The sequence below is a fragment of the Lutjanus erythropterus genome, chromosome 3, assembly GCF_056507025.1.
Source record: "Lutjanus erythropterus isolate fLutEry1 chromosome 3, fLutEry1.hap2, whole genome shotgun sequence".
NCBI classification, from domain to species: Eukaryota; Metazoa; Chordata; class Actinopteri; order Lutjaniformes; family Lutjanidae; genus Lutjanus; species Lutjanus erythropterus.
In genome coordinates this window covers 6,650,976-6,671,867 of record NC_139319.1, presented here as the reverse complement: position 1 = coordinate 6,671,867, position 20,892 = coordinate 6,650,976, and the positions used below count along the sequence as shown (strand labels likewise).

General features: G+C 41.7%; 1 protein-coding gene across 1 annotated transcript in view; it reads right to left on the bottom strand.

Moving 5' to 3' along the window:
• Positions 1-532: 532 nt before the first annotated feature.
• cacng2b (calcium channel, voltage-dependent, gamma subunit 2b) overlaps positions 533-20,892 on the bottom strand; it is a 90,790-nt gene continuing 70,430 nt past the window's right edge. The window contains exons 3-4 of the mRNA XM_084714808.1: positions 6,900-7,040; positions 533-2,763 (exon numbers count right to left, since the gene is read on the bottom strand). Of these exons, the coding sequence (XP_084570934.1) occupies positions 2,231-2,763; positions 6,900-7,040 (674 nt within the window). The 3' untranslated portion in view covers positions 533-2,230. The remainder of the gene's footprint in view (positions 2,764-6,899; positions 7,041-20,892) is intronic.

Below are 20,892 nucleotides of genomic sequence, written 5' to 3'. Positions count from 1 at the left end.
CTGTCCAGGCGAACATGATGGAAACTTCCCTTTGACCCTCTATTTTCTTGCAGTCAATGATCAGCTTGCTGGCAAGACTTTTTTTTTCCATAAAGCTATTTTCATATGGAGACATTACTTTATTTCAGAGACAGTGCAACTCTCATCGGGTAGCACGGTATTAACAGCACTTTTGGCTTTAGCAGGTCTTAATTTCACTGCTGACGCTGTTAAATAACAGATTTTCCTTTACGGACATCTGAAAGCTGGTAAAGATCGTTTTCAGGGCAGGAAGCATAGTCTTATATGGACTTATTTGGGCATTCCTTATTCTAATATATGAGTCTCATGCACATATACACAATTATACACAAACAGATCATTTGCACAGGTATCTGAAGTTATCAGCGTTTGCTAAATCTGACGTGACATGTTCATACGAGCCATTTGTATGAAAAAAGTAAAAGAAATTTAAGAGTGTGAAAATGTTCTTGCATGAGGCCCATGAGATGTTGTAACTCTGTTTTTAAACCAAACATGATACAACACAGACTCATTCTGTTCCCTACGGGGGGGTTCAATTTTTATTCGTCATCAGGACTTGATGCATCCAAGTTCAGAATCATTCAGTTTTGGCACCTTGAAAGACATTACGCTTTTTTTAAATTTCCCATTTACAACAACACAACGCAAAACCAAAGAACAAGAAAAATGAGACAAAGAAAGAGACTAAGGCTGTGTGAGAGTTCAAAGGAACCGAGAAAATAAAAGTAAATGAAAAGGCAAGATAAGATTTTCTTCTGTTAAAAAAAGCATTGATACGTTCTCCAAAGTTTGTTCTTTTTGTTTCAAGCGTAATGAAGCCCCAACCCAAATTACCCACTCAAAAAAAAAAATAGAAGAAAAGAAAAATTGAAATAGACACAGTACTGTAACATTAATTTCTACTTTGTCACCCCACTGCCCTTACATGGTATCATTGTTCAATTGTTCAAAACATAGGTTCCTTAAAAGCAGATCGGATGATTTTTGATTAGCATGCATGTAAATTCTTAATTTTTTGGAGTCACTTAGCTTCACCTCGCTGGTAGCCATGTTCTCTCACGTACTACTTTGTGTCTTTGGCAGTAGTGACGTCTCATTGTCCACAGTCTTCTTCAAGTTTGCTGAGAGATCCTCCATTACCCAGAGTTCTCTCTTCGCTCCGCCCCTTTTCGGAGCAAAAAAAGCGAGGTCAACTTTTCACCTCTAGTTGACCCTGAACAACGATGGCTGCCAGGGTTTCGGCGGAAGGCCAAAAGATTTTTTTTTTTTGTCGTTGTAAAAGAATGTAATGATGTGTCTAATACTAACCAATATCAGTTTATCAAGTAGGCTGACGCCTTTGCCCGTCAAATGAGCCAGTCACGATGAATCCTCCGTCTTTGTTTGGTTTCCATGACGACTTGATTTAATTTCACTTGTAGATTACTTTGTTTTCTTTTTTCTTGTTGATATTTTTGCGCCAGGGAAGTCTAGTCATGATTTATTAACATATATATTCATATATTTATATATAATCAATACATATATTAACTTATGTATTTTTTTCTTTTTTTTTTTTTTCTTTTTTTGCGGCCTGAATTGCTCCCTGCTAAAATCCCACACCGCAATGGTTCACAGTATTAATGCGAATAAAGAATGAAATCAAGAAGATACAGCAACTAAAGAAAGGAGTGGGGTTTAAGGGAGGTCAGGGTGTGTGTGTTGGGGGGGCTCGTGGGATGGAAGTGCGAGGGCGGGATCATAGGCGGGGCCGAGGTCTCAACTACGCCCCCTTTTCATCAGACTGAGGAAGAGTAAAAAATATAAAGTTCACCTTTTAACGGGCAGTCTGGCCCAGCCCACCACTCCACGGTTCCACAGCCCCGAGACAGACCACCTGCCACCCCCCCTCCCAACTCCTCTTTCCCCATCCTCCCCCTCAAATCTTTACAAACATGTTCAAAACTTGTTAAACAATGGTAGATGGGAAAATCATGCATGTTTCTTTTTTTATGCATTTTTTTCTCTGTTTCCTTTTTTTTAAACAGAAACTCAGTGATCATCTGAGGTGCTGTGGAGCGCCCAGAACTTCCCTTCTGTCGCGTACCCCTCACTCCATCTATCCATTTAAGCTTCTTTCCGTCACCTTACACCATGATCTGTCTTTTGCCGCCTCCCCCCAATTTCCCTCTGATTTTTTTGAGTGTCTGAGGTCCCTCTGTCAGTTTCATACAGGAGTGGTGCGTCGGTTGGCGGTGTTGCTGTGGCCGCCTGAGTCTTTCAGGTCCTTCTGGATGCAGTTGTGGACCTGCAGGAAGTTGTGGTCCCTCTCCGTGGAGTTATAGGTGGCTGTCGGGGTGCCCGTTTGGCCCTTAGGCAGCGTGTACATGGACAGCTCGGTGGAGGGCAGCGTCCCGAAGGCCTTCAGGCCCACTGGTGACGCCTCGCGGGAGTGCGAGGGGTCCGTGGAGCGGGACGAAGAGCGTGAGCGACGTCGATAACGGTAGCGGTAGCTGGGGATGCGCGTGATGGCCGCACCTTGGAGGTAGTCGGCGGCCCGCGCCCCCACGCGTAGCTCCCGATGGCGGTCGATGAACATGTGCACGGCCAGCACGCCTACCATCTCGGCCATGATGAAGGAGAGGGCGCCGAAGTAGAAGGACCAGCCGTAGGAGTAGCTGTTCTTCTTGGAGTCACTCTTGGAAGGGTCCCCAGCGTTGGCTGATATGTACACAATGATTCCTATGATGTTGCTCAGGCCTGGGACAGGGAAAGAGGGAGAGAGATTAGATCAAAACTAAAATACAGCCAAACTGTTACTCAAGTGGGCCCACACATGAAACTACCAAAGTCATCACAGTCATTATCTTTGTCAGCTGAAAAAAAATACAGTGTAAGAATCTAAGAGTGGGTCACAGTTTGAACAAAAGCACTCATGATTTTTCCTACAGGTGCAGAATAAAACCTTAGGTTTTAAGGACAAAACTTCCTCTACTTCACATTTCACAGAAGCAGGCAGAAAATCAGAAAGCCTCCATCAAGTAGATGAAATAAGAATGGATATACTGTATGTGTATCCTTTGTGATTCACACCAATTAAGAATTTTCCTCCTGCAATCCACATACTTGTGCACAACTCCCATGTTTCTAGAGCTCATGCTGTCTCATGAGTCACTGGTATCCACAAGAGGTGCGGACTCGAGTCACATGACCTGGACTGCAATCAGAATTGAGTCACAAATTTGATGACTTCAGACTCAACTTGACAAAATCAAAAAAGACTTGTAACTCGACTCAGACTTTAATACCGGTGACTCATGACCTCACGTGGACTTGAGCTTTTTGATTCCACCTCCAGTCGTGTTTTAACCAATGTAAAATGCACCGCAAGAAGAAATAAATTGTGTCTGATATGTTTTTCTTTTTGCAAAATAAGTTCAAACACCTTGTTAATAGTTCACCCAAAAATTAAAATTCATTATCTACTCACCCTCATGCTAATTGAGGGTCGAGTTTAGTTTTTTAGTCCACAAAATGCTGCTGGGGTTTCACAGGAAAACACGCGTTGTAGAATCTCCCAAACAATGGAAGTGAATGGTGACCAGTTTTCAAATGCCCACATACTTCTTGTCTGGTGTAATCCAAGTCTCCAATGCCAAGTTGACTCGAAGATTATAAATTACATGAGCATGAGGATGAGAAAATGATTCATTTTTGGGTTAACTATCCCTTTAAAATGGCTAACATATAGCTCTACGCCTAGCCTTCATTTAGTATTCAAGGATTAATGAATATATAAATTGCCCCTGCCCTCTCCACACACCCTACATCCCCTAAACCCCACCCCCAATTATAAGTAGCTGCACTTGGCTTCTCCTCTATTTTGCCTGCTAATCATGGTAACTAGCTACATCTGGTTTCTCTGGTGAGTCGGCCATTGCTACTATTTATATGTAAAGCACCACCCCCTCAATTAACGGGATTGGTTCCTTAGGTTTGTGACATCATAATCCCACCCTGACTGAATCTGTTTCTTTGAGACTGCTCTTTCTCACTGCAGGAAATGTTCAGACATGGCGTTTACTGCTCATTTTACTCCTGATATGTCTTGCAACACATGAAAAACACCACATGGACGTGTGTATTTTAGACTTTCTATCAACACCCTCTGAATTACAGTGAATCAAATTCAGGTAAAATTAAAAAAAACAGCTATGTATTTGAACTATTGACGGTTTTGCTGTCAATAGTTCAGATAAAGAGATAAAGAGTCCACTCTTCAGCTTTGACTGCTGGAGTCATTGGCATTAAAAACATTTCAAAAATCAAGGTTAAATTTTCTTGTTTAGTGAAGGGACCTGCTCTATTCTCTTCTCTTTTCCCTGCTGCTCTCTCTCCACCTTTGAGATGCAAACTGGGGTAGCTCACATTTATTTCTTATTTTAAATGTCTTTCTCTGGATCTCTGTAGTGCACCCTCTCCAGCCTTTCCTGTCTGCAGCTATGTTCAAATTCACAGCCAGTCTCTCCCGTCTGTCTCACCTTTACTCTCAGGCAGACAGACAAAAGGACAAATATGCAGATAAAGAGTGAAAACAATCCTGTCTAAAGAGCGAAAAGCAGAGTGAGGTGCGAGGCCTGTGAGGGCCTGATTGAGATGGATCAGAGCAGAGGAGTATCAGGGACACCTTATTTTTAGAGTGTAATCCCAGTGGCCTCCTCTTAGCCTAGCAACAGGGCGAGAGAGACAGACACAGTGAGAAAGAGAGTGAGAGAAACAGAGAGAACCGCATCTCTCACTTCTGACTTGGAGGGGAACTAGTTATCTAGTGCAGCACAGTAGGCCATGGCCTAGAACCAGGGTACAAACACACACATGCATGCACACACAAAAACACAAAAATGCTCTGGCAAAATGGCAACCTGCGCTATCTTTGTCTCCCTAGTTTGGTCCTGAGGCCATTGTTGAATGGTGCACATACGTCAAAAGCTACGCAACACATCACCTGGTGGTCAGCGAGCGCCATTGTGGCTTCGGCTGTCTCAAAAACGGTACGTTTTTAATTTCAGATGTTCCACAAAACAGTTATTTGAGTCTCTTTAATATGCTCTGATACTGTTCTGTCAGGTGTTATCCTCACCTCTTCATCTTTTCCCCCTCAACTCTGTGTCCTCATTTTCTTTTATACGCTGCTGAATAAGTTTTTTTTTTTTTTCATAAAAAAGGGGTCAAAGGGGTCCCTCATGAAACATGACTGGATGGAGGAGTGTAGTATTGAATCTCCAGTTATAGTCAAATGAAAAAAAGTTTTTAACTTTATTTTTTGTATCCTGACATTAAATCTGCTCTTATTGGAACAATGGATCAAATGACTATGTGTCACGCCCCTCCGCAACTCATACAGTTACACATGGTAACAGCTCTATGAGACCAGATACTGTAATGCTGTTTTCCTGTGAAACTCCAGCAGTGTTATGCGTGAAAAACTAAACCCAGCCTTCAATGAGCATGCGGGTGAGTGAGTGAGAAATATCCCTTTACTACATCCACATATGAGACACACCAGGCCTTAAATTTACTTCAATTAAAGCTCATCCGCATCAGGTGACACAGTGCAAAGAGTGAGAACGTCTGCATTCGGAGGAGGTGGAGGGGATGGATGGATCAAACAAACGTAACTTTCACTGACACACCGACATGTTCGCTGCTTTACTTTGTCATCAGGCAGGGTTTTATAACGGGGAACTGAAGTGACCGTCTCTGCTCTCTTTACAGCCACCAGACTCCATGGACAGAGACCTCACAGGTTACAGGAGGTATAGGAGTTTACGTTTGTGTTTATTAGTTAGTTTGTGTTATTGTTTGACTTAAGTGTGACTTTAGTGTTTTAATACGTTTGATCGGGTCTGAACTAACATTTCTCGCTGTGGACTGAAGCAGCAGAGGACCAGGAGCCTCCGCGTCCTTTTTGTGTGGCTGTGAAGAGAGCACAGACGGCAGCTGCCTAACAGCAAAGTGAAGCGTGGAAAATATTCTAACTATAGCGTAGACTTACACCAATATTGATTTCATCCAGGTTAAATCATTGTTTGTGTTAAAGGAGTGATATAACAGCTTCAGCTTATTGTTTCAATTTAATGGCCTGGAACTTTATTGGTTTGGTTCTCTCTCACAATGCTGTCTTTGGCCATAATCGATAGCAGTTTTTAGGGAAAAAGTTCATAAAGCTTCTGCTTAACACAAATCGACATACTGACCAGGTTAGTAACTATCTTGTGGTGACATAACACCTAAACAAGGACTGAACACTGGACCTTTATTGGTCAGGTAGCCGGAAACATGACACTTAATAAATGCTAATATTGCTCACCGACTGCACGACATTTAAATAAAGAAATAATACACCTTAGCACTATCAGCTTTATAAGGCGATAGCCAATATGTCAGTGTTGTTACAGCTTGTTTCGCTGCCATCAGTTGGCCAAAAAAAAAATCAATGAGTGCAGGTTTAAGGGTAACATCTTTGTACTGTCCTCTGTCCAATTTTCTATCAGTTTCCATCCATTCATTTGACAGCTCCCAAAGAAAGATATGTTGATTCCAAAACAAAATTGATTTTCTGAAGATGCGTTCCATCATATATACTTCTACCCTCCTTCTGTTTTTCCCTTTTTCCACTTCCCTTCGCCCTGTCTTTCATTCATACTGATTCTCTCTTTCCTCTTCCTTCTGCGTTCCATTTTTTTTCCATAATTGTCCTTCCTTTTTCTCTTTCTCCCTCTCTTTTGCCTCTCACACTTTCACTTTGACATCTCCTGCTTATCCTGCTTCTTCCTCCGCTCCCTCCTTCCCACACCCTCCCTCGCCTCCTTCCACTCCTTCCCTCCCCTTCATACCTGCGGAGACAAAGAGGATGCCGGAGCTGAGGATGATGTTGTGGCGTGACTTGTAGAACTCGCTGGCGGCGATGCACAGCCCCCCCATGAAGAGCAGGATCACACTCAGGATGGGGAAGATACTTGAGGCTCGTACAGCGCCTGGACACACACACATCAAGTAGAAAAATAACTGTCATTGTCATAATTACCACCACTGGACACATGCTAAAGATATTATTATCATTATTACAAATAGCCTTGTATGACAGCTGAATGACCGAATACTCAATGACGTGGATGGAAGACCTTTAAAGGAACAATATGCAACAACTGTGCATGCAAAAATTAGTTCTGCAGTCCTAATAGCAAGTTGGAGCCTTAAACGGTATATCAAATAAGTGGAAATCCCTTTTAATATATGATGTATGGTTGCAGTGCATTGTTAGTATTATATTGTATCTTGACTACTTCCTTTAAATCATGTCAATAAATTTACTTGCAAATTTCCACCTCTCCGTCTCCTGCCTCTTTTTTCTTCTCTATCTGTATCAAAGATCTCTCCTCCATTGTGCAGTGTGTCCGTCTCCTTCTATCAGTCCCCTCTCCATCGCTCTATCACTCCATCTCTCTAACTCTCCGTCTGTCGCTGTCCTCCCCCCCTCCACCCCCCTATCAGTCTGTCCATCAGCTGTCTGTCTGTTTGCCCTCTGCGTGGCTGATTTGCTGATTGGCCTCGGGGTTGTCATGGCGCTGCCGTGGTCACGGAGCTCGATCTGGTTTCTGAGGCGACCAAAGTCACATTCCTGAACTTTTAGCGGTTTTCATGACGATTCAGCTTCCTGCACAATTCTGCTTGCCTTGTTGAAGATAATCATATTCCTCCTTTCACCTGTCATTATATCTTTGTCTCATTATTTGTAAGAACACAAATGGATACGTCACACAAAATAATTATTAAAACCATTGTTTTTTTTCTTGATATTATTATTAAAACCATTGAAATAGAATGTCTTGAACCACTAAAAATCACATTTAATGCTCTGCTACTGATAAATATTCATCAGTTTTGTTAGCTCAGTTAATCTCACAGTCATACCAACAAGACAGAGTAGGTCGATTGCAAATGACTCCCAGAACATCATATATAACTGCCAGCAGTGTAAGGCTTACTGGACCTTAATTATGTTATATATGTCATATCACATAACAGACGACATTAAACATGGTTACCACTGTAAAATGGTCACAGTTGGTTAGGTTTAGGCGTGATTAGGTTTAGGAAAAGGTTGTGGTTTGGCTTAAATTAAGTATGTTACACATGTCAAGTGACAAAAATCATGTATGTAACAAAACTTAAGAACTGTAACTGAAACTCCTCTTCCACATGTGGACAGGTGAGGATGGGCTGCGAGATGTCGGTATGGTTTTCCCTACAGTTGCACATTGCAAAACAATGACATCAAACTAAGACAGTGCTGGAAACAAGAGGGAGTCATGGCGGAGAGGAAGAAGCGGTCCAGAGCTTGGCTCCATTTCAGAAAGATGCCAGCAGTGCTATTTGTAATATCTGTAAAATGATCATTCCAAGTAAGGATGTAAGCACCAGCAATATGCTGACACTGATGCTGATCTTTCTGCACAACGTGGACTTAAATTCCAGGAATGATATGTGTCTGATGCTATAAGCAGCATGTCCGTTAGAGACGGTAAAGATCCTGTTGGAATAACATTAGCACCGTGCATGCAGGCAACCTAAATGAAAACAAATGCTATACAAATATTCTCCCTCATTCCATCCATTGTAGACAATGATAGACAGACTGTTTGCTACAGCTAGCTTCCAGGCTACAGCTAGCTCAACTCTCCCATCATCTCTCAGCCAGGAAATCCCTCTCAACCAAATTAAACAGTGGAGCTTTTCCACACCTGAGTCACATGCTAGGCCTTTTTCCAATCTGCTTCTGCACTGTGTTCAGACTCATAATAAAACAGTTGTGTTCTTGCTGAAAACCTGTGTGCTGTCCCCACAGAAAATTGATCAGGAATCAATGGGAGGATCGTTAAAGATTCTGAACAATAAGCATTATCTATAATGGCACTGGTATCAATGAAGTCCACAAACTCCGATCTCTAGTGATGTTTGGTGGTCGCTAATTTATGCAGCAGGTTGCAGAACTAAAATATAGGTTATGATTTAATTTTATTACAACTTGTACATTATATATGTAGTTTTGGCCATTATTTCCATCATTATTACACTATTTATCAGTAATAATAACATTGCACTAATCACATTAAAAATGTATAATGGAACAAGAAGCACATGCAGTCATCTGGTCAGATTTGTAACGTATTAATCATACTTGTATGCACACAGTTTTGCTGTGCAGCGAAGCAGGGCTGTAAAAAAAATACCATTTTCGAGGCTTTGCAGCTTCAGAAAATTACCCACGAATATTTGAATACTTTCCTCAACCTTGTCATTATATCTTTCATTCTTTTCTCAAACGTGCAGAGACATGGACAGGAGGTATCATGTGCACACTCTCGGTTTTTGTCTACATGGGTTTTCAGACCTTATCAGCCTGCTGCCTCTTTTTTGGTACAGCCAACACAACGGGTCATTTTCCATACACAGAGCTGGCCTGTCTCAACTCGGTTTGACTCGGCCTGTCAGCCCAGCACGTCACTCCAGAGTAGGTCCATCTTAGGAAGGGCTGGCACAGCTCGGTGCGCTGTAAGTGGCAATAGAAATACAATTTGGCGCAATATGGTTTGGCTCAGTGTGGCACGGTGGAAAAGGGCCTTCCTCTGGAGCTTTAACAGTTGCTTCCAAGTCTTTGAACAGCATTTGTCTTTAAGTTTTACCATAATGTAGAATGTTATTTTGTAAAAAAATTCTGAACTTTTTATACAATTTGCATACAAAAAAATATTGTTCAGGACACCAGTATCAAATTTTTTGAATGATACCCCTAATTAGGGGTCAGCCTTTCACCGTCTGACTGCTCATGTTTCTTCCCCTATCAATCACTGTCATAGTGATGTGTTCCCAGAGTACAATGTCATCTTAACTAATAGAAATGATGACCAAAAGTAGTAAAATTCGATTTAAACTGTAAGAAATCAGAGTTAGCCTTTGACTGCCTTGCTCAAGGGCACCTAAAAATGGCTGTTGGAGAAGGAAACATCATGTCGCTGGTGCTTGTCCTTGATCTTGTTTCTAATTACGAAGATAACTCTCCATCTCATTTTTCCTTCCTTTTCTGTTTTTACTTTTTTCTTACTTTCTTCTTTCCATCCCTGTATCTCTCTCTCTCTCTGTACTGTGATGTTTCCATTCACCAAAGCAGATCAAATATTAAGGTGACCTCAGAGTTGGCACTGCACCAAGTTTCCCCTCCTCCTCCTCCTCCGCCTCCACCCACTCCTCCTCCATCGTATTTGTTTTAACCCCATCTCCTCTTCTTCATTGACATGTGCTGTCAGGGCAAATTGTCTTCAAGGTGGACCCCCCCCCCATACAAGCCACATACAGTATGCACACACAGACACACATATCTTTTTTTCCAGAGTAAGCGGAAATGTCTCCTGTCACACACACGTACACACACTTGTACACACACACACCTGTACTACACTTGATTTATCACTCACTCGAGGTGAACACACTGCTGATGTTAACAGACACGCACACACACGCACACACAGAGTGCATGCTATCCTGGACAGCATGTAATATATGGTAAGCTTGTATTTTGTAATCAAATCTTTATTGACCATTTCCCAACCCCCACCGGCCTTCAGTACTGTTGTTACACCTGTCAAGCTTTGCATTTCAGCCACAACCTATATAGTTAGCAGTGACAGCAGTGGCACATTAGCCACTCAAAGTTCATTGCAATTTTAGAAATAATGTTTCTTTGATTACAGTAAGAAATAAGAAAGGAACAGGTTTAGCATTTTTACACCAACTGATTTTGTCAGCTAAATTGACAGCTTGTTAGCTTGTTAGCTAATTAACATGTAACGTGTAACATACTGTGTCTTCCTTGGCTGATTCTCTTCACTTGACTCATTTGAAGCAGGTATTGGTGTCTCAAGTATGAAAGGGCTACCTGCTTCAAGGTGTGTCTTTTGACTGATGCACAGTTGGCTTGAGTCAACAGCTGCAGAACGTGTATGAAGACCTTTTCTTTTTTCTTCACAAAAAGTTCTCTGTCATTTTGTCATTGAACAGCTTTTGTTATGAAGCAGCAAAATCAGGAATTGCTGGGTTGTTTATCAGCACTAACTTAACAAAACAATGAAAATAAAGCAGATACCTGAACGTACAAGCAGTGATGCAGGAAAAATGTTTTCACTTTGCATTTATAAAAAGTTCAGCACGTAGACAACAACACTGTGAAGACAATCCCTGTGCACATGGATCCAGAAAAACAACTGGTAGTGAGTGCAAACAAATGTATATTCGAAAACAGATAATGTTGTTTGGACGGACGATAAGGTGGGGTGTTAATAAGCTTAATGGAATCAGTGGCACAAACAATGCTTGGTGGTCTGCCATTGTTTTTGTTGTTCTTTTATCTGTGCATGGCTATTTGACTGAAAACATAATACACATGCATGTGATGTCACCGTTTTCACAGGACCCACTTATTGCCATGTAGACTAGCAGTTTGAAAGATTACACGGTTGAGCGTGAGGCTCAACTGGGTTCTAAAGGTTTGCGGTTTCAGCATCCCAAATGCCATTGTCATGTGAGCGAATGGCCAAAATGCAACAAAAGTTCACCGTTTTATGTCCATTTTAAACATTGTTACATCATTTGGACGCTACAAAAGAACTGAGAGCTTAACACACACACTTTTAAAAACGCCTTTCTCTCTGCTCTCCTGCACGCTCATGAGTCGACTCTCACAAGTTGTCCACAGTGATTGAGACATCACTGGCAACCCACTCATAGGCGAGTCGGGTGCCCTTTGGCCTCAGTCTGGACGTGGTCCATTCTGGGTCACAACTCTGCCCAGGCGTGTTATAAGTGGTAATGTGAATGAAAATCAGTGCGGCAAAGCCATAAGCACCAATGACAAAGCCCCACAGGAGGTTTATAGAGAATCAAAGTGAAATCAGGACTTTCAGGTCCTGTTCAGGAGATAATAAAACTCCATTCAGATCAAAAAAACCTCAGTGTTTTCTGGCAGCTTTTAATACAGGGTTACAACGTTTTTTTGTCTTTTCCAGTGGTCACTGTGTCAGATTAGGTGATTGTAGAGTCATTATTCTTTTTGTGTCTTGGCCGGGAAACATGACAGACTACACGTTGCCCCCAGACCAGTCATCACTTGCAGTCTTTCACATCTGTGATGTCACAGGGAAGGAGGTGCTCGGGGACAACTTCCAGGAACAACAATATAAATAAACAGTGGTATGTATGTATGTATGTATGTAGGTGACAGAGACCTTTTATCTGATTCATATTTCCCTTCGCAACACCAACAAAATCATTCCTCACTTGTTTTGCAATGTTTACAGTGTACACAGAGGAGCATTCTGTGCTCCTACAGGTCAACATCTGGAACACATCGTGGAAATGGTCATGGAAGGCAAAAAAGTTAGTAGTAGTCTTACTAATGGGACATTGTAAGGCATCACCAATGCCAACATTGGTTGTCGTTTGTAATGGACAACGAAAACACAATTATTCTCATTTTCAGGTGAATCCCACATATTGGACCTTTCAGTTACGAATAACAGGATGATACAAAAAGGCAACTGTGGTGGGAAGCTGAAATTGACAAAATACAGGAGGATAGAGGGATGAAAGTGGAGAAGAAAAGAAAACAGAATAGGAAAGGAAAAGTAATGAAAGCAGGAGAGGAAAAAAAAGACGAGACGAGAGGAGAAGTGAGAAGACTGCAGGCCTTCACTTCTCTGTGAAGCTGCTTTGCCTCAAGCAATCTCTGTCTCTCTCTTTCCCTCTCTCTCCGCTCCTCTCTGCACTGGGGCTTTAAGCAGGAGGCAGAAGGAGTTTAAAAGGAAGAATTTTTAACCAGATGCGCTGGCCTCCAGGCGCACCCTGCCACCAAGCAATCGCGGCACAGAGACGGAGAGAGGTAAGCTGAGAACGAACGAACTTCAGCAGCAGCAGCGCGAGGAGACGTCTACAGTACGTCTTTAGTTTCTTTGTCGAGGATGCTTCAGGCTGCTGTGGGGATTGAACCTCTGACTTCCTGGTTGTGGGACTATCTCTGTGAACTTCAGGCCATCCTGCCTCAGCATGCAACACAACTTAAGCAAGTCAAACATTTCACAAAACATCTGCTGTCCAAGACATTGTTACAGACCACCTGTACACCTGTTTTTCTGGTGAGGACGGGCCGTAATACCGTTTCAATCATGACCATTCCCCAAAACTGTTGTTTACTACATACCAGATCAGCCTATTTATATTTCAAGGATGGATGTTGGAGGATGGCCATGAATTTTGAAAGTAATAAGCCGGCATTACTACCGAAGGGATCAACAGTTGATTATCTGCATCTAACAATCCATGCACTATCTATTCCCATGTATCCTACACAGGGTCGCAGGGGGATTGAGGCTACCCCGGCTCATATTGAGAAAGAGGCGAAGAACACCCTGGACTGGTCAACCCTCAGCTAATTATCTGGATGTAAATGATTTGTAATATTGCTTCAATGTTTCCCTGTCGGACGACTTATAATTTTACTAATGATATTTGGAATTACAAGACAGTTGGGGAGGCTTTACGTAACACCTGTTCATACTGAAACAGTTATCCTGAGGAGGGAGACAGGAACATTGATGATAATGACACGTTGGTGGTATTTCAATAATATTGGCCCACAGTTCATCATAAATACAACTTATCATCCACTGTCTGATAATTCATCTCACAAATCATAACCTGCATAAACTCCCAGGTGGTAAGAAGCTGATGCTAAGCTACTTCTTTTTCCTTTCTGCTTACTTTTGCAGTTGAATCTCTGTGCAAATTATCAAAGTTGAGCAACACTGTGTGTGACATCCTGTCATCTTTTTACTATGTGAGTCAATATCTGCTGTGCGCTATGGTTCTGATACAATACACAGACAGAAGGCAGAGCGCAGACACACACACACACACACACACACACACACACACACAAAAACCTTTCTTTCCTTCTCCTCTCAAACCTCTTTCCTTTTCATTCTCTCTGTTACACTTTCACCCTCCCTCCATTTCTCCCACCGCTTGGTTGGTTCTGCTGCAGTGGTGTGTGTTTATATCGTTGTGTGTGTGTGTGTGTGTGTGTGTGTGTCTCCGGCTGACTTATGGTTTCATTAGCTGCGGCAGAGGAGAGCCTTGTAATTGTGGCTGAATTATAGAGGCGGGGGTGGACACCACCATGGGAGCTCCCTGGGTTCACACACACTCACACACACACACACACCTACACACACACACACACACACACACACACACACACACACACTTCAATGCACACACACAAACTACAGTACGGTGCACCATTACTTTGTAACACACAAACACACACACACACACACACACATCAACTCAACAAGCTACAAAGTGAACACACTCATCGATCAGCCTCCCACCCACTCACTTGCTCACTCTCCCGCTCCAAAGTGGGGTGTTTCCCATACACACTGTACACTACCCACGCAGGAACGATCTGCTCCCTCTCTCTCTCTCCCTCTCTCACACACACACACACACACACACACACACTCATCTAACTTCTTATTCACACACACACACACACACAGTTCGCCCACGTGGGAGAGCCCAGCAGCAAAGAACATGTGGTAGTGGGAACTTGGCAAAACAGCTACGGGGGAATAACTAACCGTGTGAGTGTGTATGTGTGTCCATGTAAAGCTGACAGCTGACGTGTTCACCAGTGGAATCGTTTTTAGAAAACGAATCTTATTTAGAGGGTAAGAACACACACACACCGCGCCACCAGGCAGATGTGTGTTTGCACGCGTAAGTGTGTTTTTGTATGATTGTTGTACACACGAGGGTGCTTGTGCAGCCTGCCAGTCATTATCATGCCGTATTACTCATTCAAATCGTGATATGCCTCCATGTCACAACTCGGCACCCAAAAATAGCTGCGGTGACATCAGCAAGTCGGATGACGTCATCATCAGTGGGTGACGTCACATGCCTCCTCCCGATCCGGAGTATTAGCATTATATACAAGGATCCAGCGGTCTAATTATAGCAACAGCAAGACTGCGCACCGCTTCCACTTCAGAGTGTTCAGAGCAAATCAGGACTCTGTCTGTGTGTATGTGCATTCTTGTATTACCATCTTTGTGAGGACCATGTTTTAGACCTCATGAATGAGGACATTTATGTGAAGTGAGGACATTTTGGCCAGTCCTTATTAGTTCAAATGGCTTTTTGTGCACTGGTGTAAGGTAACAAAATTTTACTCAAATACTATATTTAAGTAATTTTGTCTTTAACATGTAATTGCATATTTTATTTTATACTTTACTATTTACGTCACGTATGCAACAGCTGTAGTTATTAGTTACTTTACAGAGTAAGATTTTACCCACAAAATATTTGATAAGTTCATAAGACATGATACTTTACATTAATATTCCCTGAGGAAATGCTTGTGCGAGATTGTGCCAAAATTCTAGTAACAAAAGAATAACAACAATAGAGCATCACATAAGTGAAATACATGGCAAAAAAAACTGTGCCTAATAGAATAACGATAGAAGTCAGATAAGCTAAGTTCAAAAGTAAGCTAAATAGAAAATGCAGTAATGGCAATTACACTGAAAGTATTATTGGCAGTGATATTGTAAGGTAATAAAAAGTACATGAAAATAATGTAAAGTAACATTGTGTCTTAAAACATGACATTAAATGTAATAGAAAAAATAGTTTTGCACATATAGCCCACGATATTGAATATTGAACATAATAATTAACATAATGTGGCCCCTGATATTGGAATGTAGTATTGCACATGGGTTTAAAAATGGCATATAATTTTGCTAAATACCATACTACAAATATGAATATGTAAATTGTTAAACTACGCCACAGAAATAATCTCCGCCCCCTCCAGCTACTAAACAATATGAAAGGACCACTATATAGAATTTAGTGGTATCTAACAGTGAGCTTGAGATTGCAAATACCTTGTCTCACCCTCCCCTTCCAATTGTGAAATTCATCCCAGAGTGGCTGTGAAACTCATGAAAAATGTGAAAGGCTGCATCTAGAGCCAATTATTGGTCTGTCCGTTCTGGGCTACTGTAGAAACATGGCTGTACAACATGTACAACAACTAAAGAGTTGCAACGAGACAAGTTGAAGCTTTTAACGTTCTGCGAACCTGCCAGTTCACAACAATGCAACTAGACAAGACGGTTGATTGTCTCCATAGCAACAACTCTCAGTACTTAAATTCTAATTACTGACTTTTTAGGCTTTTTTGTAGCTGGATACAATTTGTAGTGCCTTAAAATATGAATAAGCAACATGATGATGAGTTACTTGTCACATTTATTGTACTGATGATGTGGTGAAAACATAAAATGTATGACAAAGTGAACTGAGCAGAATAAAAGGCAAATGTTAAGCCTTGTGTATTGCAGATATGGTTGTTCCTCAAACAAACTGATGAGGTGATCCCCAAATCTGCCATTACTGCTAGTTTGTAATTGACTTGACCAGCTGACTTTGATGTGAGCTGATTGGCTGTTGACACAGGTGAGGTGTCTTACAGTGTAAAATCAGCCACTGGCAACTTTTTGCCAGCTTGAGTCAAACAGAGATAAGAGTTTACACTGCTGCGACTTTTCCCTGCATCGTTTTAAAACAGATTCTTTTCATCGCTAATCTCAGGAGCTGCTGCAAACACATTTGTTACATTTCTCATTAAGCATTTGCAAAGCTACATTTTTAAAATATTCTAAAACCTGCATTTTTAATGCCCAAGTTTACATCAGCTGACTGCTTCCCTCCAACACTTGTTAAGGTTGAGCTTTGGCAGTGGTTGTGATGGTTGGGGATGGTTAGGGGTACATTCTTTCAGTGAGGGTCCTCACAAATATATAAATACAAACACACGTGTGTGTGTGTGTGTGTGTGTGTGTGTGTGTTTGAGAAAGAGAGAGAGAGACAGAGAGAGAGAGAGAGAGAGAGAGAGAGAGAGAGAGAGGAAGACTGTGCTTTGTTCAAGCCAGTTAGGGCCAGAGCTGAGCTGTTAGCCATATCTAATCCCATTCAACAGCTCCATGCATGATACGACAAACACACACACACACACACACACACACACACACACACCTACAAAAACACACATTCACACACTGTGTGTTATATACTTCACACCCCTTCTATCTAACCCTACACACACAGCCACTGTTCTATCTATTCTGTCACACACACACACACACAACCATGCAACATGCACAGGATGGCTGACACATACCTTTAGTGATAACCGAGTGTTGTGCAGTTTACACAATTTAAATTAAAAACCAAATACACATAGTTCCTTTGTTACTGAGTCTGAATGTACACAAGCAGTCTCACAGACACATCTCAACCCACAAATCTGGATCTGAATTCCTGTGGTGGATGTGCTATGACTGTCACATAACTCAATAATAACACAAACAACAGCTCTGGTTTCAAGGACAACAGAGGTTCATGTGCAATAATAGCAGACAGTACAAGAGACATGTTGGACATCAGACTATACATCAAAACTGGCTTATGTAGGACATCACAGAGTCTCAGCAGTCTGAGGTCAATGTTATGTCTTTGTATCATCTTTGCTTTCTGGAGAGTTTTGCCATCCCAGTTTTGTTGGAATAATTGGTATGGATGCAATGAAAGAGGAAACCTTTGTCGTTTTGGTGCAATCCAGTTGACGGTCAAGATATGATTTGACATTTAGCTAAATTGTCCAGAGTCAGCATTCTCCACTTACCTGGTCACTCTATGATCGTGATAAGACAGTTTATTGATAGACAGGACAGTTGTGTGTTAACTGTTTCTGCCAGTTTCAATTTGAATGTAATGCTTGTGATTTTGCCTCATTTATATTTTTGTATTCTGTTTCTCCTCCACTGACCCATTATTCCAAAACCCCAATAGTCCAAAAAAAGTCCCACTGGACTAAAAGCCCATTTGTCCAACAGCCCGTTAATCCACAATGGTAGCCCACAACACATGATTCACTTATGCAATGCTAATGATTCTTTTTATTTGAACTTCTTCACACATAGAGTTTTAAGGCAGGCTCCAAGGAAAAAGGGTTGGGAACCACTGACCTATGTGTTCTCCTACAATGACTCTGATGGGGATTGCTGATGTGGTAATACACTTTGATCCAGTCGGATTCACTCAGGTATTAGTTATGTTGACACATATGGATTCGTCATTATTAATAAATGAATTGTTCAGATTTCAGAGGATTCTCTCCGTGGTTTAGTTGGGTACAGCAGCGTGGTAAACTGTAAGCCCTGTCCTCTATATTATGCCGTAGTGAGGGATTGGGGTGGTGGCTCTGTCCTCTCTCACTGTGGCTGCGGCTGATAGTACTGCTGCAGGAGGAAGGCTGACTGCTCGCCCTTACATAACCACATGTACAAATTCACCCAGAGAGCGTGGAGGGTGGGGGTGGCGGGGTGAGACGGCTCAGAGTGTGAGAGACTGAGGGAGAGAGAGAGAGAGATCGAAAAGACTCTTGGGGGGGGAAAGATGGAGAATGGAACAGGGAAAGTGTGAAGAATCTAAGATGAATGACAACTTTCATCCAGTCGAATTATATTATTGGTCTGCTGCTGTTTCTGTTGGTATAGTCGGTGTAATTGGTGGCAGGCTGTTCAGGAATGGTGACATTTCTGTCTATCACTCCCAGAAATGGGTTTGACAAAGTGTTTTTTTTTTTTTTTTTGCTAAAACTGAAAAGCTGCTGCGCCTATATACTCTCTCAGATCAGTTTTAATTCTGAAGCAGTTGAAAGGGTAAATCTTCTCGTGATGTGTACATTGGGTTTCAGATCCCTTAGGTTCACATATGCACAGATATTTAGGTTTGTCTAGATAGATAGAAGGTTTCTCTGTGCACTTTGGCCTTTCTTCCACACACAAACAGTTTTAGATCACTAGATAGAGAGGGTTTTTGAAAACTCCTGCCATGGTAAAGAGTTTTTAAAACTCAGTTTTCAGTGTTGTTGTTAAGGCAGGGAAACTGGAGGTTTTGGCTTCTAGCGTCAGAATGAACACCACTGTCTCTTTGTCCGACATCCAACCTGTTACCTCATTTGTTTACGTGAGTGGCTATTTTGTGCAACGGAGAAATAGCAAAAAAAAACCTTCGAATGATCATGGATGTATGTTGAATCTACCTGAGCAACTCGGGAAAACTGCTAATTCATTAACTCTCCCATGGATGGACATCATTTTGGTTCACTACTCTTTTTCTTTCTTTTTTTTTTGTAAATACCCGTGTTTTTAGAAGGTGCAGATTTGTATCCTTGTGCACGTATAAAACAGGGCATTTAGGAAACAATGACGTAATCACCTGAATACTCACATGCCCGTTGTTGCTTTGTGTAATGAACATTCACCTTGAAACAAAAATAACAGCAGACTACCTGCTTGTTTATGTTTGGTTAGCACTGCCAGGCTATCTGATCACTTGCAAAAAAAAAACAATATGGACACTCACTCATCTTAAACATCTGATTTTAGGAACAAATCTGATTTGCCTGCAGTCAGTAGATGACCTAGATTAGGATGAGCACCTGACATAACATCACTGATTTAAGGCTCATTAATGCGAACTTTCCGTACAAAATTAGACACATACGTTTTAAACAATATAACCGTAACTGCCCACATACTTTCGTGCATCTTGTACAGTATGTTGGCATGGATGTAAATACATCCATTAGAGGGCGCTACTGAGAGTCAAAGAAGAAGAGTCAAAAGTTTTTGGCAACAAGATGCTGGAGAAGGTTGTAATAATGTACCTCTTGAGAAAGAGGCAAAAGAAGAGGCAGCGCTGTAGACATCGGTGTTCTCTGTGGCCATTACTGTACATACATAGTCACGTGTGGATGGAGATTTCTCTTCAGTAATTAATTGACATGGAACATCATTTCCAGTACTTTCTAGTTGAACTATTGGCTACACTGCCCCTACGTCTACCAGAGGTACCGCTTTGTTTCATCCGTATCCATGAGCTTTCAGAAAAAAATGAAAAAATACAGACAAAGTAAATGCAGAGTATGGACAGCAGGCTCTTACCTTCTGGCTTTCTGTCCTGTATGATTCAGTGTGGATTTTCCCTGTAATAACTCTGGATATCAGGTGTCAACAAACACTGGGTGCTACCGTTTCACTAAGCTTCCTTGGCAACCTTTTTTTTATATCAATATCCAAGGCAGTAAAAACTATATGATTGAAATTCAAGGTGGCAGAAGCCCTGGAATCAGAAGAACAAACATTTGAGGCTTAACAGGGTTTAGGGAAGACCAGTGGTCCCCCCTCTTTCAGCCACAAGCCTCTCAGCCAGTCCAGCAGAGCTTCTTGTAAGAGAGACTGCATTGGGAAGCTTCCAGGTGGGAATGTGTATGAGTGATGCACAAATGTTGCATCATTTCCATCTGTCAGAATGGATCATCATCCACACTTTACATTGTCATTTTAGTAATTTAGCTGACACTGTTATTCAGAGTGACTTACAGCGAGTGCAACAGTAGAATGAGCTTTGATTACCATATCACTGAAGATTACAGGAAACAAAAAGCAAGGAGTGCAAGAGTCAGTGTGTCAGCGCATTTACAATAATTATGTGATCCTGCGCTCCATGAAAGCGTTGCTCAGAGAACAAGCAGAATAAGAACAGAAGGGCAGTTTGTTCTAATGGTCACAGTCACATACAATTACGGACCTGACATCGCAACATCAAATTAGACATCTAATACATGCT